This window comes from Xenopus tropicalis, chromosome 2 (assembly GCF_000004195.4).
Source record: "Xenopus tropicalis strain Nigerian chromosome 2, UCB_Xtro_10.0, whole genome shotgun sequence".
Taxonomy (NCBI): domain Eukaryota; kingdom Metazoa; phylum Chordata; class Amphibia; order Anura; family Pipidae; genus Xenopus; species Xenopus tropicalis.
Window position 1 is genome coordinate 153,867,356 of NC_030678.2, and position 19,113 is coordinate 153,886,468.

General features: G+C 41.3%; 1 protein-coding gene across 2 annotated transcripts in view; it reads right to left on the reverse strand.

Annotated features, from left to right (window-relative positions):
• The window catches only part of b3glct (beta 3-glucosyltransferase), a 196,651-nt gene that overhangs the window by 127,287 nt on the left and 50,251 nt on the right, over window positions 1-19,113 (reverse strand). Inside the window, exons 3-4 of one of the 2 annotated variants that reach the window (XM_031896123.1) lie at window positions 9,678-9,774; window positions 7,469-7,578 (exon numbers count right to left, since the gene is read on the reverse strand). In XM_031896123.1, coding sequence (XP_031751983.1) covers window positions 7,469-7,578; window positions 9,678-9,774 — 207 coding nt within the window. 2 annotated transcript variants of the gene reach the window in all.

Sequence of the window (19,113 nt, forward strand, 5' to 3'; positions counted from 1 at the left end):
AACCAGCTTATGTAAACAGCTTGCTCACAAACACACTAGAGAATGGACGTCCCTCCATCTTCCAACCATGTCACAATAGCTTCCTCATAAAAGAAAGGCCCTTTAATACAAACCTGACTCACACCCTCTTGAACCCCTTTGATGACAACGATGCTTGTGACAGTGATCAAGACCATCTGGGGTGCACAGTGTTTCATAGATCAAAAGAGGATAATCAGATAGCAATGTCTATTGAGGATAAACTCTTCTTAGAAATAATGGAGCAGGGGCTAGTCAAAAATGATGCCAACAGTTGGGTAGCACCTCTACCCTTTAGACCCCGGAGGCAACGCCTACCCAACAACAGAGAGGAGGCCCTAAAACGCTTCAACTCTCTCAAACGCAGCTTTCAAAAGAAACCAGAGATGAAAAGCCACTTCTTTACCTTCATGGGGAAAATATTTGAGAACAGTCATGCAGAGCTAGCTCCCACCCTCACTGACACTGAGGAATGCTGGTACCTACCAATATTTGGAGTGTATCATCCAAAGAAACCAGGACAGATTAGAGTGGTTTTTGATTCCAGTTCTAAGTTCAAAGGTGTCTCCCTAAATGATGTCCTCCTAACAGGCCCTGACCTCAATAACAAACTTCTGGGAGTACTCCTTCGTTTTCGCAAAGACTCTATTGCATTTATTGCTGACATTCAACAAATGTTCCACTGTTTTCTAGTAAGAGAGAAAGACAGAAATTTCCTGAGATTCTTCTGGTACAGAGACAATGATCCTTCCAAAGACATCACAGAGTATCGAATGAGGGTACACATCTTTGGCAACAGCCCTTCCCCTGCAGTTGCAATCTACGGGCTCAGACGCTCTGCTCAGGAAAGTGAGGTGGAGTATGGGTCAGATGTCAAGCAATTAGTTGAAAAAGACTTTTATGTAGATGACTGCTTAAAATCCTTACCCTCAAGTAAAGCTGCAATCTGTCTTCTCAAAAGGGCACAGGAAGCTCTTGCTTGCTCAAACCTTAGGCTTCACAAAATAGCTTCCAACAGCAAAGAAGTAATGCAAGCCTTCCCTTCTCAGGACCATTCAAATGACCTAAGAGACTTAGACTTAGGAGCTGACTCTTTACCTGTTCAACGGAGCCTTGGACTTCTATGGGACTTACAGTCTGATACCTTTGCCTTCCAAGTAAATAAGGAGGAAAAACCCTTCACTCGCAGAGGTGTCCTGTCCACAATAAACAGCCTATATGATCCATTAGGATTTGCCGCTCCTGTCACTATACAAGGTAAAGCACTTTTAAGAGATTTAACAATGGAAACATCTGACTGGGATGCTCCACTGGCACCTGATAAAAGGAATATGTGGGCAGAGTGGAGAAGTTCTTTGACAACTCTTTCCAGCCTTCAGGTAACACGTCCATATGCTTCAACACCCTCTACAGAAATACAAAGTCAAAAACTGTATGTTTTCTGTGATGCTTCTGTTAAAGCCATAGCTGCTGTCGCCTACATTAGAACCGTGGACATCTATGGACAATGTCACATTGGGTTTGTTATGGGCAAAGCAAAACTTGCACCAATTCCAGAGCATACCATACCCAGACTGGAACTCTGTGCTGCTGTTCTAGCTGTGGAGCTAGCTGAACTTATTACAGCTGAGATCGGCATAGAGCTCAAAGAAATTGTTTTCTACACAGACAGCAAGGTGGTACTGGGCTATATCTACAATGAAACCAGAAGGTTTTATGTTTATGTCACCAACAGGGTACTCAGAATTAGGAGATCCACCTATCCAGAACAGTGGCACTATGTACCTACAGACTACAACCCTGCAGACCATGCAACCAGAGCTGTCACTGCAAGTCAACTTAAAAGCACATCTTGGCTCACAGGACCTGCATTCTTGTGTAGAACTGAACAAACTGCTTCTGAGAACAAAACATTCGAGCTAGTGGATGCAAATTCAGATGCTGAAATCCGCCCCCAAGTGTCTACATGTCACACAATAATCACTAACAACCAACTTAAATCCAGCAGGTTTAATAGGTTTTCAAGTTGGAAATCACTCGTCCGAGCTATCACCTGTCTGACCCACATAGCTCGCTCCTTCAAACATACCTCATCTAAAGATGTAAGTACCTGCAAAGGATGGCATCACTGTAAAAATGTCTACACAGTAGAAGAACTCCAGCAAGCAAATAATGTAATTCTTCACACCGTACAACGTGAGATTTATTCTAAAGAGATCAACTGCATTACAGGAGGCAAACCTGTTCCTAAAGACAGTGTTTTGAGGAAACTTGACCCATTTCTTGACCAGAATGGCCTATTAAGAGTAGGAGGACGCCTCAAAAGAGCAGAAATAGAGTTTGAAGAGAAACACTCTCTGATCATTCCAGGTAACCATCACATTGCAACTTTGCTTGTATGTCATTATCATGCTGAAGTCAAACATCAGGGCCGACTATTTACAGAAGGAGCCTTAAGAACAGCTGGCTTGTGGATAGTTGGAGCAAAAAGATGTGTGAATAGTGCAATTTTCAAGTGCATCACTTGCCGTAAACTCCGTGGGAGGTTACAAACACAAAAGATGGCCGATCTTCCCACTGACAGACTTAGCCAAGACCCACATTTCACCAGTGTTGGTCTAGATGTATTTGGTCCCTGGTCCGTTTCCACACGACACACTAGAGGAAACCATGCAAATAGCAAACGCTGGGCAGTCATATTCACTTGTATGACCATCAGAGCAGTCCACATTGAGGTCATTGAATCAATGGACACTTCAAGTTTCATAAATGCCCTCAGACGTTTCATTGCAATACGAGGCCCTGTGAAACATATTCGCTCTGACAGGGGTACTAACTTTGTTGGGGCAGCCAAAGAACTGCAAATCTCATCGAACGTTAATGTCAAAGACGTGGAGAGATACCTAGCTAATCAGGACTGCTCCTGGACTTTCAACCCACCTCACTCTTCTCACATGGGAGGTGCCTGGGAAAGGATGATTGGCATAGCCCGGAGGATCCTCAACACCATCTTCTTACAAGTAGGAACTGCAAGGCTTACCCATGAGTCTTTAACCACCTTCATGGCTGAAGTCTCAGCTATTATAAATGCTAGACCCCTTACTTCTGTCTCAAACGACCCAGAAGATCCTTTCTTGCTTACACCTGCCACTCTACTTACTCAAAAGACTGTAACACTGAGTGCTCCTTCTGGGGAATTTACTAATAAAGACTTGTACAAGCGTCAGTGGAGACAAGTACAGTGTCTTGCAAATACCTTTTGGGACAGATGGAGAAAGCAATACATCTCTACTTTGCAGCCACGGAACAAATGGCAAACCGCCAAACCAAACCTTAAGCCTGGTGACGTTGTTCTTGTGAAAGACTGCCAGTCACAAAGAAATGAATGGCCTTTAGGTCTTGTTGCCAAAACATTTCCCAGTGAGGACGGAAGAGTCCGCAAAGTTGAAGTTAAAATCTCCAAACAGGGAGAAACCAAATTCTTCTTCAGACCAGTATCTGAACTAACCTTGTTGTTATCTCCTCAAGAATGAAATGGTGGCATCTATAGATACCAGACGGGGAGTGTCATGTCTCCAGCACAGCTTCCATCATTTTTGCTGTTTATTGTACTCATTAGCAGTGAACTCCCTCTGCTGACTGTTTGCTGCAAATGCAAATATTAATTTCCTGTGTGACCTATAACCTATGGAACCACCATACTTCCTGCCATGTGACGTTTGCAATGCCTTGTGGGAGTACAGACTCCATTTTATAGATCATGCTGTACAAGAAGCACACACTCTCCATCTTCTCCCCATGGTAGCATCGCTGGTAAGGATTATGGTCATAAACCCTGGACTGAGCCACCATTAAAAAGCTGCCAGCTCCTCAGAGACACTGTGGCATATAATCAGATCCAGAAATGTTTTGTATGTTGCAGTTGTTTTGTGTTAGTGTATTCCCCATATACTCATTGTGCTTTATCTCCTTTGTATTACAGTTTTACCACATTTATTTCCACAATCACCCAGTAAAGTTCAACAGATTTACCCTTTGCCTCTTTATTGGAGTGTGGGAAGGTTTAGCTGTATGTCAAGCTACATACTACCTCAGGGTAACACGTGGTGAGGACAGAACAAGGTAGAATAAAGTTTTACACAACTAATAAAGTGAGCATATCATTTTTAGTACAATTAACTCACATTTAAACAAAATATTTAATTTTAATAGAAAAAGGGAGAAAGAGTCTGGCCCAGCACATCAGAATGATAGAAATTAAATATTTTATTACACTACAGAACATTTTGGTAATGTTTCTCTGGAGGGATACCTGCCTGACACTGTCATTTGCTTTTATGATTATGAAGACACAGATTTCAATTATACAGTGATTTTTTTTAATATCATCCCTTGATGTGTGACCTTCTGCAGAGAGGCATTGCTTTGCAGCTGGCTTACAGTACATGGCTTGTCCTTGCAGGACCCCTAGTGGACAAAAAGAATTACACACACAAAATAAACCCAATTCTATTATTTACAGTAATCTACTAAAAACAAATAATCTCTTTATGTATAATCATACACTAGGAATAGGAAAGTGACAAAATTCTCAGCTATATCAAACTGTCGAGCCTATCCATCACAAGTTCTAAAGACAAGGCAGGTCATATTTTCTCCACTGGCAAAGAATGTGTAAGTTGGATTTAGAATAAAGCACAAGAGCCCATGTGTAATAAATGGCACTAAGTCTGCCCTGATGCAGCAACCCATAGCAACCAATAATGTTTGCTTTTAAACAGGTGACCTGTAAATGATTGGTTGCTATGGGTTGCTGAATCTGGGCCTTTTATTGTGTATCTTTTATTAATACATAAATTTGCCCTGAAGCAGTAGCCCATAGAAATCAAAATGATTTTTACTTTTAAACAGGCAGCCAGTATAAGCTGGTCGCTATGGGTTACTGCACCTTTCATAACATAACACCTTAAATTCCTATGCTTGGGCTAAACAATTATAAATGCTTTTTAAGGACATTATATTAAAGAGAGGTTTTAGATAACGAAAGGGCAAGAACATCCTAGCTTTTTGGCATTGTCTGTAGAATGAGGACTGTTAAGAAGGTAATTTACTGTTCCCCTGTGCAGCAGTTCAAGAGTACAACCTTTAGAGCTCATGCAAGCAAAACCTGGTGCACTTTGTACACTGACTCAAACTTTGTAAATTACCCCTATATTGTTAGTAGTTTGCCTGCCCACTTACCCTTCCTACAGTGGATCAAGCCAAATCTGGTAGGGACATGTCGGGTAACATTCACCCACATGGGCCTGGCACAAGGTTAATTCATACAAGCTTAAGTCATTTCAATCCTTTTAGCTGGAACAGTTGCTCACTTAGGCCAATTATTGGTCACATGTAGCCACTAACTCAAAGTGGTCGCACATTATATATAATGTAAGTACATACAATACAGCGCCTTTTAAAGGATAAGTAAGCCTTTTATCATAAAAGCCCCTGAAAAGACTCTATACAGCCACCAGAATAACAGACCTTTCTCCCTGCATTCAGTCTAGTGTAGATTAGGTTATCACAAGCAGTTCAACTTCAGCCTTCTCAGCTACTTCCTAGTCTAGCGTGAAGCTCTGTCCCTTTGCTTTGCTGAGCTCTCCTCTCTGTGACTGTGCAGATGGTTGAAAAGGTGCCTGCTGAGCATGCTTGCTGCTTCTGCTCAAAGGGAAATCAGCCATCTGCACAGTCAACGAGAGAAAGAAAGTGCAACAAAGAAGACGGAGCTTCACACTAGACTAGGAAGTAGCTGAGAGAGCTGCAGTTGAGCTGCTTGTGGTATAGAATTTACTGATTGATAGAATTGAATGAAGAGAGAAAGGTATATTATTCTGGGCACTACTTAGAGTCATTTTAGAGATAGAAAAAGAAGGTTTACTTGTTCTTTAAAGGAGAACTAAACTCTTACATTAAACATTACTAGAAATGCCATATTTCACATATTTAACTTATTGCACCAGCCTAACGTTTCAGCATCTCTACAGCAGCAGTGTCCCGTGACCCAGGCCTTTACAGGTGCCAAAGGGATTGGATTTTGTTAGAAGTATCATTGACACTGCCCATGCACAGTGCACTCTGGGCAGCTGTTGAGAAGCTAAGCTTAGAGGGTGTTGCAGATTATCAAGCAGAAAATGAGCCTGTCCTGTCATATATGCTGATGCTACAGGGGTGATGACTAGATTCCGTAACTGTACTTGTTTCTGAACTGTTATGTACTAATAATCTGAATTACCATGTGTTATGGCAAGCTCGTGTAACAGACAAAGCAGGTACAGTATACGGTATCAGCAGAAAAGAAGATGGGGAGCTACTTAATTAAAAAACAGTACCTAAATTTGCTTGAATTTTCTAAGCAATTACTGAATAAGTCAGCTCTGCACTGAGTGGGGTGTGTGGGATCTCTCCAAGGCTAAGTAACTATACAGTACAATGGAAGTGCAACTGATCTGGCCAAATTAGCTACAAACAGAAAAGAGAGGGGGACTGATCAATGCATAATCCCAAGTTCCCTGTTTCACTAGTAATATAGTATCTATGTGGGTGCAAGTATTTACAGAAACAGTAATATAGTATCTATGTGGGTGCAAGTATTTACAGAAACAGTAATATAGTATCTATGTGGGTGCAAGTATTTACAGAAACAGTAATATAGTATCTATGTGGGTGCAAGTATTTACAGAAACAGTAATATAGTATCTATGTGGGTGCAAGTATTTACAGAAACAGTAATATAGTATCTATGTGGGTGCAAGTATTTACAGAAACAGTAATATAGTATCTATGTGGGTGCAAGTATTTACAGAAACAGTAATATAGTATCTATGTGGGTGCAAGTATTTACAGAAACAGTAATATAGTATCTATGTGGGTGCAAGTATTTACAGAAACAGTAATATAGTATCTATGTGGGTGCAAGTATTTACAGAAACAGTAATATAGTATATATGCAAGTGTTTACAAAAACAGGGGTTTTAATTACAAAGTTATGATCATAAAATTGACAAGCCTCCATTCCACATCAAGGTAAACCCCATATGGTGCTTCTAACTACTTACCTCCAGTTATATTATCAAAGGCTGGCACCTCCCTGCACAGCAGCATTTCTGGGAATAAGTGTCCCCTGACCCGGGCAGTGGTTTCAGTCACAGGGCTTAGTCCTCCCCCATGCCATTAGCGTTTATAGGAGAGAGATTGCTATATTACTAGCGTCAATTGCATAAGTGCTTTATACAGCACACTGGCCGATTGTGCATTATGTTATATACAGTAGGTGCATATTTGAGTGATAGTTTAATCTACCTATAATACATTTGCTGTACAATATATTTGAAGAGATAATTTCTTCAAAGTTGTGTTTGAATACATTTGTATTTTACACTCGTAGCTTCGGCAAATTCCAGCTTACCTTGCTAATAACAGCCGCTTGCTTCAAAATGTTCTCTTTCAAGTCTTCTGCTCTTTTCTTGTGGAAAGAATTGCTCTGACTTTGTATCACAAAAACAATCTCCCCCACATCTGTGCATTAGTAAAAAAATACAGATTTACAAATGAGGACAAAACCTTTCCATATAAATGAGATGCATTTTTGCGTAATTAGGCTTGCAGATTGGCAGGGCCAGGTTTATATCTGAGCCTTCTCCGCCTAATTATACATCTGGACAGATTGGCTTCTGGAAGGAATAAATACAGGGAGAACAGATTCCCAAAGAAAGATGAAAGAAAAAACAAGAACTATCTTGAATATTTAAACGAAACTAGAGGCCTTAGATACAATTCAGCAAGAGTCATGAAGCAGGGTAGGTGCTAGGTCCCTTCTTGAAGGGAAGGATGGGTTTCAGGTGCGGTGTGGGTAGGATGTAGGTTCAATTATCTGTAGGTCTAGGTTTGTTTCAACAAATAATTCTACTCTGCTTCTCTAAATGCAATGCCTCCTTCCCTTTCCTCTAGCTCAAGGGTTCTTATCCTGTAGGCCTGAGGAACCAGACTTGGAATTTGTCCTCATTCCCCCTTTAATACAGTGACCCTTCCTTCCACACCCAGTAAAAGGAGATAATTAGCATTTTGTATTCTATAACTTGGTTCATAAAGCTGATTTGTAGGCTGTATCTGTGTCCAATTCAAAAAAGGAGACCCTGCCCTAGATTTCTCAGCCTTTCCTAGCCCCCACTGTCATTACTTTCTTGTTTTGTAGTGGGCATTGGGTAGAAGAACAGGCTGTAAGTAAAGGGGTTGCAGGTAGTATACCCTCATTGTCATTGCTTCCTTGTTTTGTGGTGGATGTTGAGTAGAAGGACAGGTTGTAAGTAAAGGGGCAGCAGGTTGCATGCCCTCATTGTCATCGCTTCCTTGTTTGCAGATCAGGTTTGCTGGGGGTTTAAGTGTAGGCCTAGTTAGAAGACCCATGTAGCTCTATAATGCAAGCCTTGACAATCAAATAGGAGCCCACCTGAACAGAAACTCCTGTGATAATCTACCCATTTACAAAAAGTCACAGCCTGCTTGGTAAGTCATTGTAGCCTATCAGCAGAAAACTAGAGAGGGCTAATAATTTAATGTTCCTATTTAAATGGAAATAGAAATACTGACGTAGCTTGATAGTATTTCCCTGTTGTGCATGTAAGAAAAGGTCTTGCCAAGCCCCCAGCAATGCCAGACCAGGGCTACTAGATTCTTGCTAAGGAGATAACAACACAGTAGAGTCATGGCAATGGCATTTAAGGCAAACCTTAGCATTCACCTAATATTTACATTAAACCAATACAAGGGAAAAATAAAAGAAGAAATCTTAGTGGCCCTTTAACAAACCTGCACAAGAAACCTTTTTCAGATATGAAACTCAGGAAAACCAACTTCAGGGAAGAGCAAACTCCCTACACAAGCATTTGTAGTCCCAATAAAAATAAAGCTTCATATCTCCACTGTAACACAGCCAGAACATTGGCCGTCCTGGGACCGGATTCCTTTATTTCAGGCTTTAATAGTGAACATTAACAGTGCTATTTGAGCATCAGCTTCTCCTCTTGGGCCATGTGATTTGCTCTTAGATTAATGCTAACTGCACTGAATGGGTTTGATTTAAGAGTCCACTGAGGTTATTGCTTATGGCTGAGGGTGAATCACAGGACAGGTACTGTTCTACTCTAACTTATTTTGTATCTGGGCTGTATATAAGCAATGTTAAAAATGTTTTGCTTGGTAATGCTGAGCCAGAACATGGTTTTTCCTGATAACTGTGGCACTAATATGGGACAAACTGCCATGAGTGGCTGCAGACCACACCACCACACTGAATTTCGGCTCTTCCTGTGCAGAATGCGCAATTGCGCTCTCTGCACTAGCAATGGAGACCCCCCCCCAACCCACGAGAAGCTCAGAATTGGAAGACTCGTCCGAGGGTGGGCAGGGGCGCACCATAGATGGTTGGAGTGACCCTTGCTACGGAAGTCAAAGCTACTTGGCCCATCTAATTATGTGAAGGTGTATGTGAGGTTGTGTACAATTATGTGTATCTGTCAGATGGTCTACACTCAAACAATTGTTTAGTGAGAGAATTTAAACAAAAATATGGAAAAGTCAGACAGCAGCATTAGAACCTCCAGCAAATGTTTACTTACCTAATGTATAATGGTTCTGTGCTTCAGTGTGGCCAAAATCCTGCAAAAACAACAAGCAATATCTTTGTAATAAACTGATACAATAAATTTCAATATTCTGTAAAAAAAAACAAAAAACTCATTCCTTTATATTGTCACAGAATAACCGATTGTGCCTTCCAATACTGACAGAGTTCACTAGCAGATATGTTTGTTTTTGTGCAGTTATTGTAGGCTGCTAAAAGCAATACCCTGTCCTACATCTCTTACACTGCTTAACTGTGATCTTGCCCATTCCCACACCTTGTGTCTCAATGCTTTCTCCTTATAGATTGTAAGCTCTTTGGGCAGGGCCCTCTCCACCTCTTATTTCGGTTAATAGTTGCTTTATATGTAACTCTGTATTTCTAATGTATAAAACCTACTTATTGTACAGCGCTGCGCAATATGTTGCCACTTAGTAACATAGTAAGTTGGGTTGAAAAAAGACATACATCCATCAAGTTCAACCATAATGCCTATATATAACCTGCCTAACTACTAGTTGATCCAGAGGAAGGCAAAAAACCCCATCTGAAGCCTCTATAATTTGCCGCAGAGGGGAAAAAATTCCTTCCTGACTCCAAGATGGCAATCGGACCAGTCCCTGGATCAACTAGTACTAAGAGCTATCTCCCATAACCCTGTATTCCCTCACTTGTACTGAGAGCTATCTCCCCTACCCCTGTATTCCCTCACTTGTACTGAGAGCTATCCCCCCTACCCCTGTATTCCCTCACTTGTACTAAGAGCTATCTCCCCTACCCCTGTATTCCCTCACTTGTACTGAGAGCTATCTCCCCTACCCCTGTATTCCCTCACTTGTACTGAGAGCTATCTCCCCTACCCCTGTATTCCCTCACTTGTACTGAGAGCTATCTCCCCTACCCCTGTATTCCCTCACTTGTACTGAGAGCTATCTCCCCTACCCCTGTATTCCCTCACTTGTACTGAGAGCTATCTCCCCTACCCCTGTATTCCCTCACTTGTACTGAGAGCTATCTCCCCTACCCCTGTATTCCCTCACTTGTACTGAGAGCTATCTCCCCTACCCCTGTATTCCCTCACTTGTACTGAGAGCTATCTCCCCTACCCCTGTATTCCCTCACTTGTACTGAGAGCTATCTCCCCTACCCCTGTATTCCCTCACTTGTACTGAGAGCTATCTCCCCTACCCCTGTATTCCCTCACTTGTACTGAGAGCTATCTCCCATACCCCTGTATTCCCTCACTTGTACTGAGAGCTATCCCCCCTACCCCTGTATTCCCTCACTTATACTGAGAGCTATCTCCCATAACCCTGTATTCCCTCACTTGTACTGAGAGCTATCTCCCCTACCCCTGTATTCCCTCACTTGTACTGAGAGCTATCTCCCCTACCCCTGTATTCCCTCACTTGTACTGAGAGCTATCTCCCCTACCCCTGTATTCCCTCACTTGTACTGAGAGCTATCTCCCCTACCCCTGTATTCCCTCACTTGTACTGAGAGCTATCTCCCCTACCCCTGTATTCCCTCACTTGTACTGAGAGCTATCTCCCATACCCCTGTATTCCCTCACTTGTACTGAGAGCTATCTCCCATACCCCTGTATTCCCTCACTTATACTGAGAGCTATCTCCCATAACCCTGTATTCCCTCACTTGTACTGAGAGCTATCTCCCCTACCCCTGTATTCCCTCACTTGTACTGAGAGCTATCCCCCCTACCCCTGTATTCCCTCACTTGTACTGAGAGTTATCTCCCATAACCCTGTATTCCCTCACTTGCTAAGAATCCATCCAGCCCCTTCTTAAAGTTATATAATGTATCAGCCAGCACGACTGATTCGGGGAGGGAATTCCAGAACTTCACAGCTCTCACTGTAAAAAATCCTTTCCGAATATTTAAATGGAACCTCCCTTCTTCTAAACGGAGTGGGTGCCCTCGTGTCCGTTGGAAGGACCTACTGGTAAATAAAGCATTAGAAAGGTTATTATATGATCCCCTTATATATTTATACATAGTTATCATGTCACCTCTTAAGCGCCTCTTCTCCAGTGTAAACAGACCCAACTTGGCCAGTCTTTCTTCATAACTGAGACTTTCCATACCAGCTTAGTTGCCCTTCTCTGGACCCTCTCTAACTCAGTAATGTCCCGTTTGAGCACTGGAGACCAAAACTGAACAGCATATTCTAGATGGGGCCTTACCAGCGCTCTGTAAAGGGGAAGAATAACCCCCTCCTCCCGTGAATCTATACCCCTTTTAATACAGCTCAAAACCTTGTTTGCCCTTGCAGCTGCTGCCTGGCATTGCTTGCTACAGCCAAGTTTATTATCTACAAGGACTCCAAGGTCCTTCTCCAATATGGATTTGCCTAGTGCAGTCCCATTAAGAGTATAAGTGGCTTGCATATTTTTACATCCCAGGTGCATGACCTTACATTTATCCACATTAAATCTCATCTGCCACTTAGCTGCCCAGATTGCCAGTTGGTCAATATCCTGCTGCCGGGATGTCACATCCTGGATAGAATTGACTGGTCTGCAGAGTTTTGTGTCATCTGCAAACACTGATACATTACTCATAATACCCTCCCCCAAGTCATTTATGAACAAATTAAACAAAAGTGGACCCAGTACAGAACCCTGAGGGACCCCACTGAGAACCTTACTCCAAGTAGAGAATGTACCATTAACAACCACCCTCTGTACCCGATCCTGTAGCCAGTTTTCTATCCATGTGCAAACGACTTCACTAAGACCAATAGACCTTAGTTTAGAAAGCAGTCGTTTGTGGGGAACGGTATCAAATGCTTTGGCAAAATCCAAATAGATTATATCTACTGCATCCCCACTGTCCAGCTTCTTACTTACCTCATCATAAAAAGCAATTATAAATACATGTTTATAATAATAATTCCTGCAGGATGGGTGCTGTGTTATCAAGACTGAATTGCACTGATACAAATTCTGTATTCCCTCCTATTTTAATATGTCTATATTCCACTGGCTCTGCTTCCAGTTATTAATAACCCACCCCCAACATAATATTTTTAGAAACTTCATCCGCATATAAGGGATCTAAATGTAATTTACCTTTTGCCCCAGGCAAATGGAAGAGAAATTATAATCCCCACCTCACAATCACAACTGTTACATTCTGCTGGGTCCCCTTTCTGGAGATCTGCAGGTAGGTTTTAATATCAGCTAAGACAGGCAGACACTCTGATTGAGTGATTAATCCTAATTTAACATAACTTTGAACCCTACGGGGGTGTTAGCAATCAGATTAATTGAGTGAGCAGATTATTTCAGTTCAAATATATTATAACGAGTCAGGCCGGCAGGGCTAGTTTCATCAATAATAGATTATAGAAGAATAAGCAGATGCGCCAAGGGGGCTGGCTTTGATTCTTGAGACAGAAGAAGTGCAGTGAACTTTGAATCCTTTATGAGCTGCTTGACATATATATACGTCTTTCAGAATTCTGCTTCTCCCTTTAATAGGTAGGGAAGCAGCATTACTATATAAGTAAGAAACCAAGAAGCCAACCACATGCCGGGCACAGCCTGATAAGAAATTGCTCATACTAAATACCCCTCGGCAATGGATATATTATTAAAGGAGAAGGAAAGGCTAATAAAGAGTTAATCTCAAGATGCAGGCATACCTTCAGTTCTCTCAATAGTGCCCTTAAGTCTCCCCATATTTCTTCCGTTCAGATGATCAGAAGCCTCATAGGAAAAAAAAACGCTGAGCTCTGTAAAGAAGGTTCCCATAATGCCTCACTCCTGCACCGAGACCAAGACCGGTGTACATGCTCAGTTAGTAAGAGTATGAGGAAGCTTCCTGCTGATTGGCTCAGATCCACATTCCTAAGGGAGGGGGAGTTCTTAGCATTCTTGAGGGAGGGGGGAGCAGGAGAGGGGAGAGAGGAGAGAGCTGCGTGTCTCTGGCACAGGGCAACACAGAGACAACAAATCCTGTTTCTTTAAAAAGAAAAGTCAGTGCAGTGTTTCTGTAAGTGCTTATGGCTGTATTTACATAGACCTTTCTGATAAAGCTTACTCAGTTTTTACCTTTCCTTCTCCTTTAAAGAAGAAAGTTATTGGTGGTGCCAATTCGATAGATATCCCACAGTGACTTAAATTGCTTACTTTCTGCCTCAGGTCAGTGTTTCTCTTCTAGACTCTAGAGCCTTAGAGTACTTTCCAGCAGAAAGCCCCCATCTTTCTTTTCTTTTGACTTTTGATGTCCTTCATTCCTTCTCCTATGCACCTCTATGGGTGTTCCCACAGAATAAATACATGGGAGAAAGAATAAATATGACACCATAGCGTTCTATTGTACATTACCCTTGGCAGTGCACTGTAGCCTCAAGTAAGACTGCTTGAGGCTACAGGGGAACCTGATATATATTTCGGCAACAGTATTAATAATGTATAAATATATGTTAGAAAAAGGATTATTTTTATCGGTTCCAACTGAATTCAGAGTGCAAAACAGATTTTATTTTATTCTTACTCTGCAGTACCAGAGACAGAGGTCCAAATGCAACACTGTCATGTGCATCTTTAGATAGACAGATGAGATAGATGGATGGATGGATATTATCCATAAATAAATATCCACCAAGAAATGTACCTTGTTCAGAGGAACGCCACAAACCTTTGCACATTGCTAGCATTATGCAAGAGATGCAGCAGGGGGCAGCAGAGATGCGCAGACAGTTCTATTTGGAGAAATATTCGGCACCCATAAACCAGAAGCTGCGCACCAAGGTAATTCAATGCACAATAAAAAGATCAAGAGTAACTCACATAAAAGACACCTGGCTAATTTCAAACTTTCCAGCTAAATGAGAAAGATAAACATTGGTAGGACAATAGGAGCCAGGGGAGACATATATTTTATGCCCTAAGCCTATTATCCTGTTTATGTATGGCTTTGCAAAGGTATTGCTAGAACAGCCACAGGTGCGGAACTGTACCCCCTGACCCCCATGCTTGTGTATCCCCACCCCCTGTATAGGCACAAGGTAAGCTCAGGGCCCATCTGGTATGTTTTGAGGCAGGAATACTGTCATGAGAAAACATGTTTATTTCAAAACACATCAGTTAATAGAGCTTCTACAGCAAAATCCTGCATTGAAATCTGTTTTTCAAAAAAAAGAATGTTAAATATTTAATTTAGAAATTTTACATGGGGCTAGCCATATTCTTCATTTCCCAGTAGGGCTGCCACCTGTTCAGTTTCGACCCAAACAGTTAGGTTTCTCTAAGGCCTGCTCAAGACTCAACTGTCTCTTCGGTTTTCAGTACAGTTAATTTCTTATTATTACAGAAATAAAAAATAAAAAAATCAATCAATTAGCATTTTTGTAAACTTAGTATTGCTGTATTTCAAAGCTTTCTGGATAACTGATTACTGTATAATAAATCCAATACCATTAATTAAAGGATTGGACTTACTCGTCAGGCAGAATATAAATAGAGATAGGGTTGCCACCCATGTAGTCCAATATAACTGCCCCACCCCCAATGTCATCTGCCCTTCCCACTTTGTTTGGGTTAATCCTCTGGCAAAGGTGGCAACCCTATTTGCCAGGGTGCCACAGCCATGTGAACTGTGCTCTTATAAACTTCAGTCACACTTTACTGCTGCGCTGAAAATTGGAATGATATCCCCCACCCAGCAGCCAATTCAGAACAATGGGAAGGGAGCAAGATAGCAGCTCCCAGTTGGTATCAGAATAGCACTCAATAGTAAGAAATCCAAGTCCGGCTTTCCGGCTTTTCGGCTTTCCAATTACATGGGATTAGGAGAAACAATAAGTTACCTGAAAGCAGTTCTAATGTGTAGCGCTGGCTCCTTCTGAAAGCTCAGACTCAGGCACAATGTACTGTGATGTACTGTACTGAGATGGCGACTACAACTAAAACAAAATGTTTTGTTTGTTCAAGAATAGGATTTTAAATGGTAGAGTGAATTATTTGCTATGTAAAGAGTGTAATTTAGAAATAAAAGGTAAATCATAAAAATCAATGCAGAATCCCTTTAATGTATCACTGGGTGCCAGTATTTTAATCTATGTATGGACGGCATGCACTGTATATTGAACAGTATACCTTGATGTACCACTGCATTCAAGCTCTGAACTAGAAAGCAAAAGCAAATAGAAGAAATAATCTTCTATATATTCAATCTACTGAGCAAATACAAATGCTGCCTTTACGGCTTGATCTATTGGGGAAATGCTGGCAAAAGAACAAAAGACATAGAACAATTATGAACTCACCTGTATATTTTGGGGGTATGGTGGAAAGGCCTACTCATTGCTTTGGTTTTATGAAGTCACGCAAAGTTGTCTACAGGAGGAAACTTCGGAAAACCAAAGAGATGCATAGGCCTTTCCACCATCATTCCATGGGACATTCGCTTTACAGATAAAGGGAAACATGGGAAACCCAGGACCCCAGTGCTGTAAGGTGAAACTGCTAGATACTGAGCCAAAGTGCCACCACTCTCCTCCCACAGTGGCTCTCCATAATGGACTACAAGGCACTTGCAGCAAAAAGACTGAATGCTGAAAAGCTGCTATTTTTGCATGCTGAAATAATATGATTTTAAGCAACTTTCTAACATACATTGAACAGTCTCAGTGCTTGAACTAGTGATACAGAGCACACAGCTTGGTCCCTTGAACAGAAAGGGCCATGCACTTCAGGTATTAACCAGCTACGGTAAAGGTAGCCTGTAACAGGGTTACTCTGTGGATTTTACAGACGTAAAGCATGCCCATTTACTGCAATTTGCAATTTTTCTATATATGTATGTATGTATGTATAACTTTATTTATAAAGTGCCACAAGGGTACGCAGCGCTGTACAGTCTTACAGAATACAAAATTACACACAGGGAGGACGAGTGATATAATAAATAAATACAATAAATACATATATGTATATATATATAAGTGCCATGTGGTATGAGACACAGTAGGATATACGGCATATTAGTCACGATATACGGCATATTAGTAATTTATTCAGATTCACATGACATGGTAGCTCTGAAACCAGTGCAATTAGCATCATAATGAAATAATCAGCCCAACCTCATTTTCTGTTTGATAATTTCTGACAATCCCCTAAACCCAGCTGCTCAGAGAGCACACTGAGCATGTGAGTGTCGCTGACACTTTCCAAGATGGGGAGCCCCTGTCACAACTGCAAAGGGTATCATTGCTGCTATTGAGATGCTAAAACTTTGGGCTGGCGCAGTAATTACAGTATATAACATACAGCATTTTACACCATATTCATTTTTAGGGTTAAATTCTCCTTTAAGTACAGGGTTCCCTGGGTGGGTGACACTTAGGCACAACCATATTTGTGGCACATTTATTATTGTGGCACATTTATGGCAAAAACCACTGTCCTGGGTGCAAGTGCTCTGTGCATGGGCTCTAATTTGGCTTACACTAATCTAATCATTTTACCCCCCCCCCCCACACACACACACACACCTTGTCACTTACCTCTATGAGCCAGCTACAGCTACTAGAATATTAATAAAAATGTAATTTAAAAAAAAAATTTGAAAAGATAATGCCGATGTGTGTAGAATAATGAAGCTCTTACATTACATTATCTAATTTCTTCATTCTATACAAACGACAGAACAATAATGGGTAATTATTGAAACAACATCCGCGAGCCACAACCCTTAATTCTCATTTCATTTTACATTTATTACATAACTGACTGCCTGTAATATTTCTGCCTGTAAAACCCTCACCTGTTCTCTGTGCTTATTCTCATACTGAGAATTGTACTGATTCAATTATTATTTATACAAAACATTTGATTTTATTTTTAATCTTTAAAAGCTAAAAAGCAGATGGTCCTGTTTACAGGCTCCAGTAGATAAATATCTTCCGTGGCTACACAGCATTGCATTCAGTCTTGTACACATAAATCTGAAGTGGGTGAAATAACAGATAAATAACAAACAGATCATTCGTTGTAATATAAAACACAAAAACACTTGGCTGTTATATACCTCCCACCCTCAAATCTCCTATGATCTCCTTATCTAAATTCCTGGGGCCCTGGCACACTGTGGCCCTGAGTAACACTTCTTATTTCCCTGGCCTTCCTTAGTACTATACCTTAATTAAAGGGTAAATATTATCTTCAGGTTTGCAGGTAGCATGCCAGCAGCCTAAGAGACAGTTCTCTGACAATGCACATCCTCCTGATCTCTAAAAGATATATTATCTTCAAACCACCATAGCTTCAAGCCCCTATTCCCATACTGCCAAAAGCCAAAGCTAAATGCCAGGCTCTGTAAGATTGCACACAACCCATTACTTTTGCTTGGATCATTTTCCATCCATTATTTCCTATTTCGAACCACCTTGTGTAGCAAATCTCAAACACTGATTTAATAATAAATAAGGCAGATACTGCACATGACATCTCTGTATCCATGCACTAAAGATGAAAAAAGAAAAGACACAAGCACATGCAATACACATGCCGAGTTCTGCACACAGTAATAAGATCCATGCATACATATATAAATATATCCCAAAAATACAGCTCATCCCATGAGTCATTTAAAACTAATTGGGTGCATGTAGGTGAGTGGCTTGTATTATATACTATACATATTACCCCAGCACTCCATTATATAGCTTCAAGAGAAAATTAAAAAACAATTTTGCACACACTGAAGGAAAATATCTGCATTTTAGTGAAAAGAGACACGTTTAGTTACACGGTTTGTACAAAGTATGCATAAGCATTAGGACTGACGCAAGGACACTGCCTTGACGGGGCACCTCAGCTTATGCATACTTTGTACAAACCGTGTAACTAAACGTGTCTCTTTTCACTAAAATGCAGATATTTTAGTGAAGGGGTGGAGCCATGATGTTGCAGGGGTGGGGATAGATGGAGCTTATGCAAATTCAGTAAGTAAGCAGGGTTTGAGGGCACACAGGGCAGGGGGCAGGCCAGTGAACTACTTGCCAGGTGGCAACTCTTACTCCTACCGACTCTTAATAAGTGGCAACCTATTAGACTGCATATATAATTATCTTTGTGGACACCAGCAAACCACATTTTAACATGCAACCTGACCCTGTACCTGCCATGCACCTACAATCCAATGATAGCGATGGGCAGGGTGAAAGACAGGGAGGAAGCGGGTGGTTATGTTGAGAAAAAACAAGAACGCACTTCCAGAACCAACCTACAGGAATAGCTAACGTTGCCCCAACCACACAATTCTCCCCAGAAACCCGACTGGCAAAAGAGCTTAATTACCAACTCAGTGCCCTGCAGGTAGTAGCCATATACTGTCAGAGACAGCAAAGTTTTATTCTTAGCTTTTGTGTGCTTTTCCCACTTTGCTTTTGCAACGCT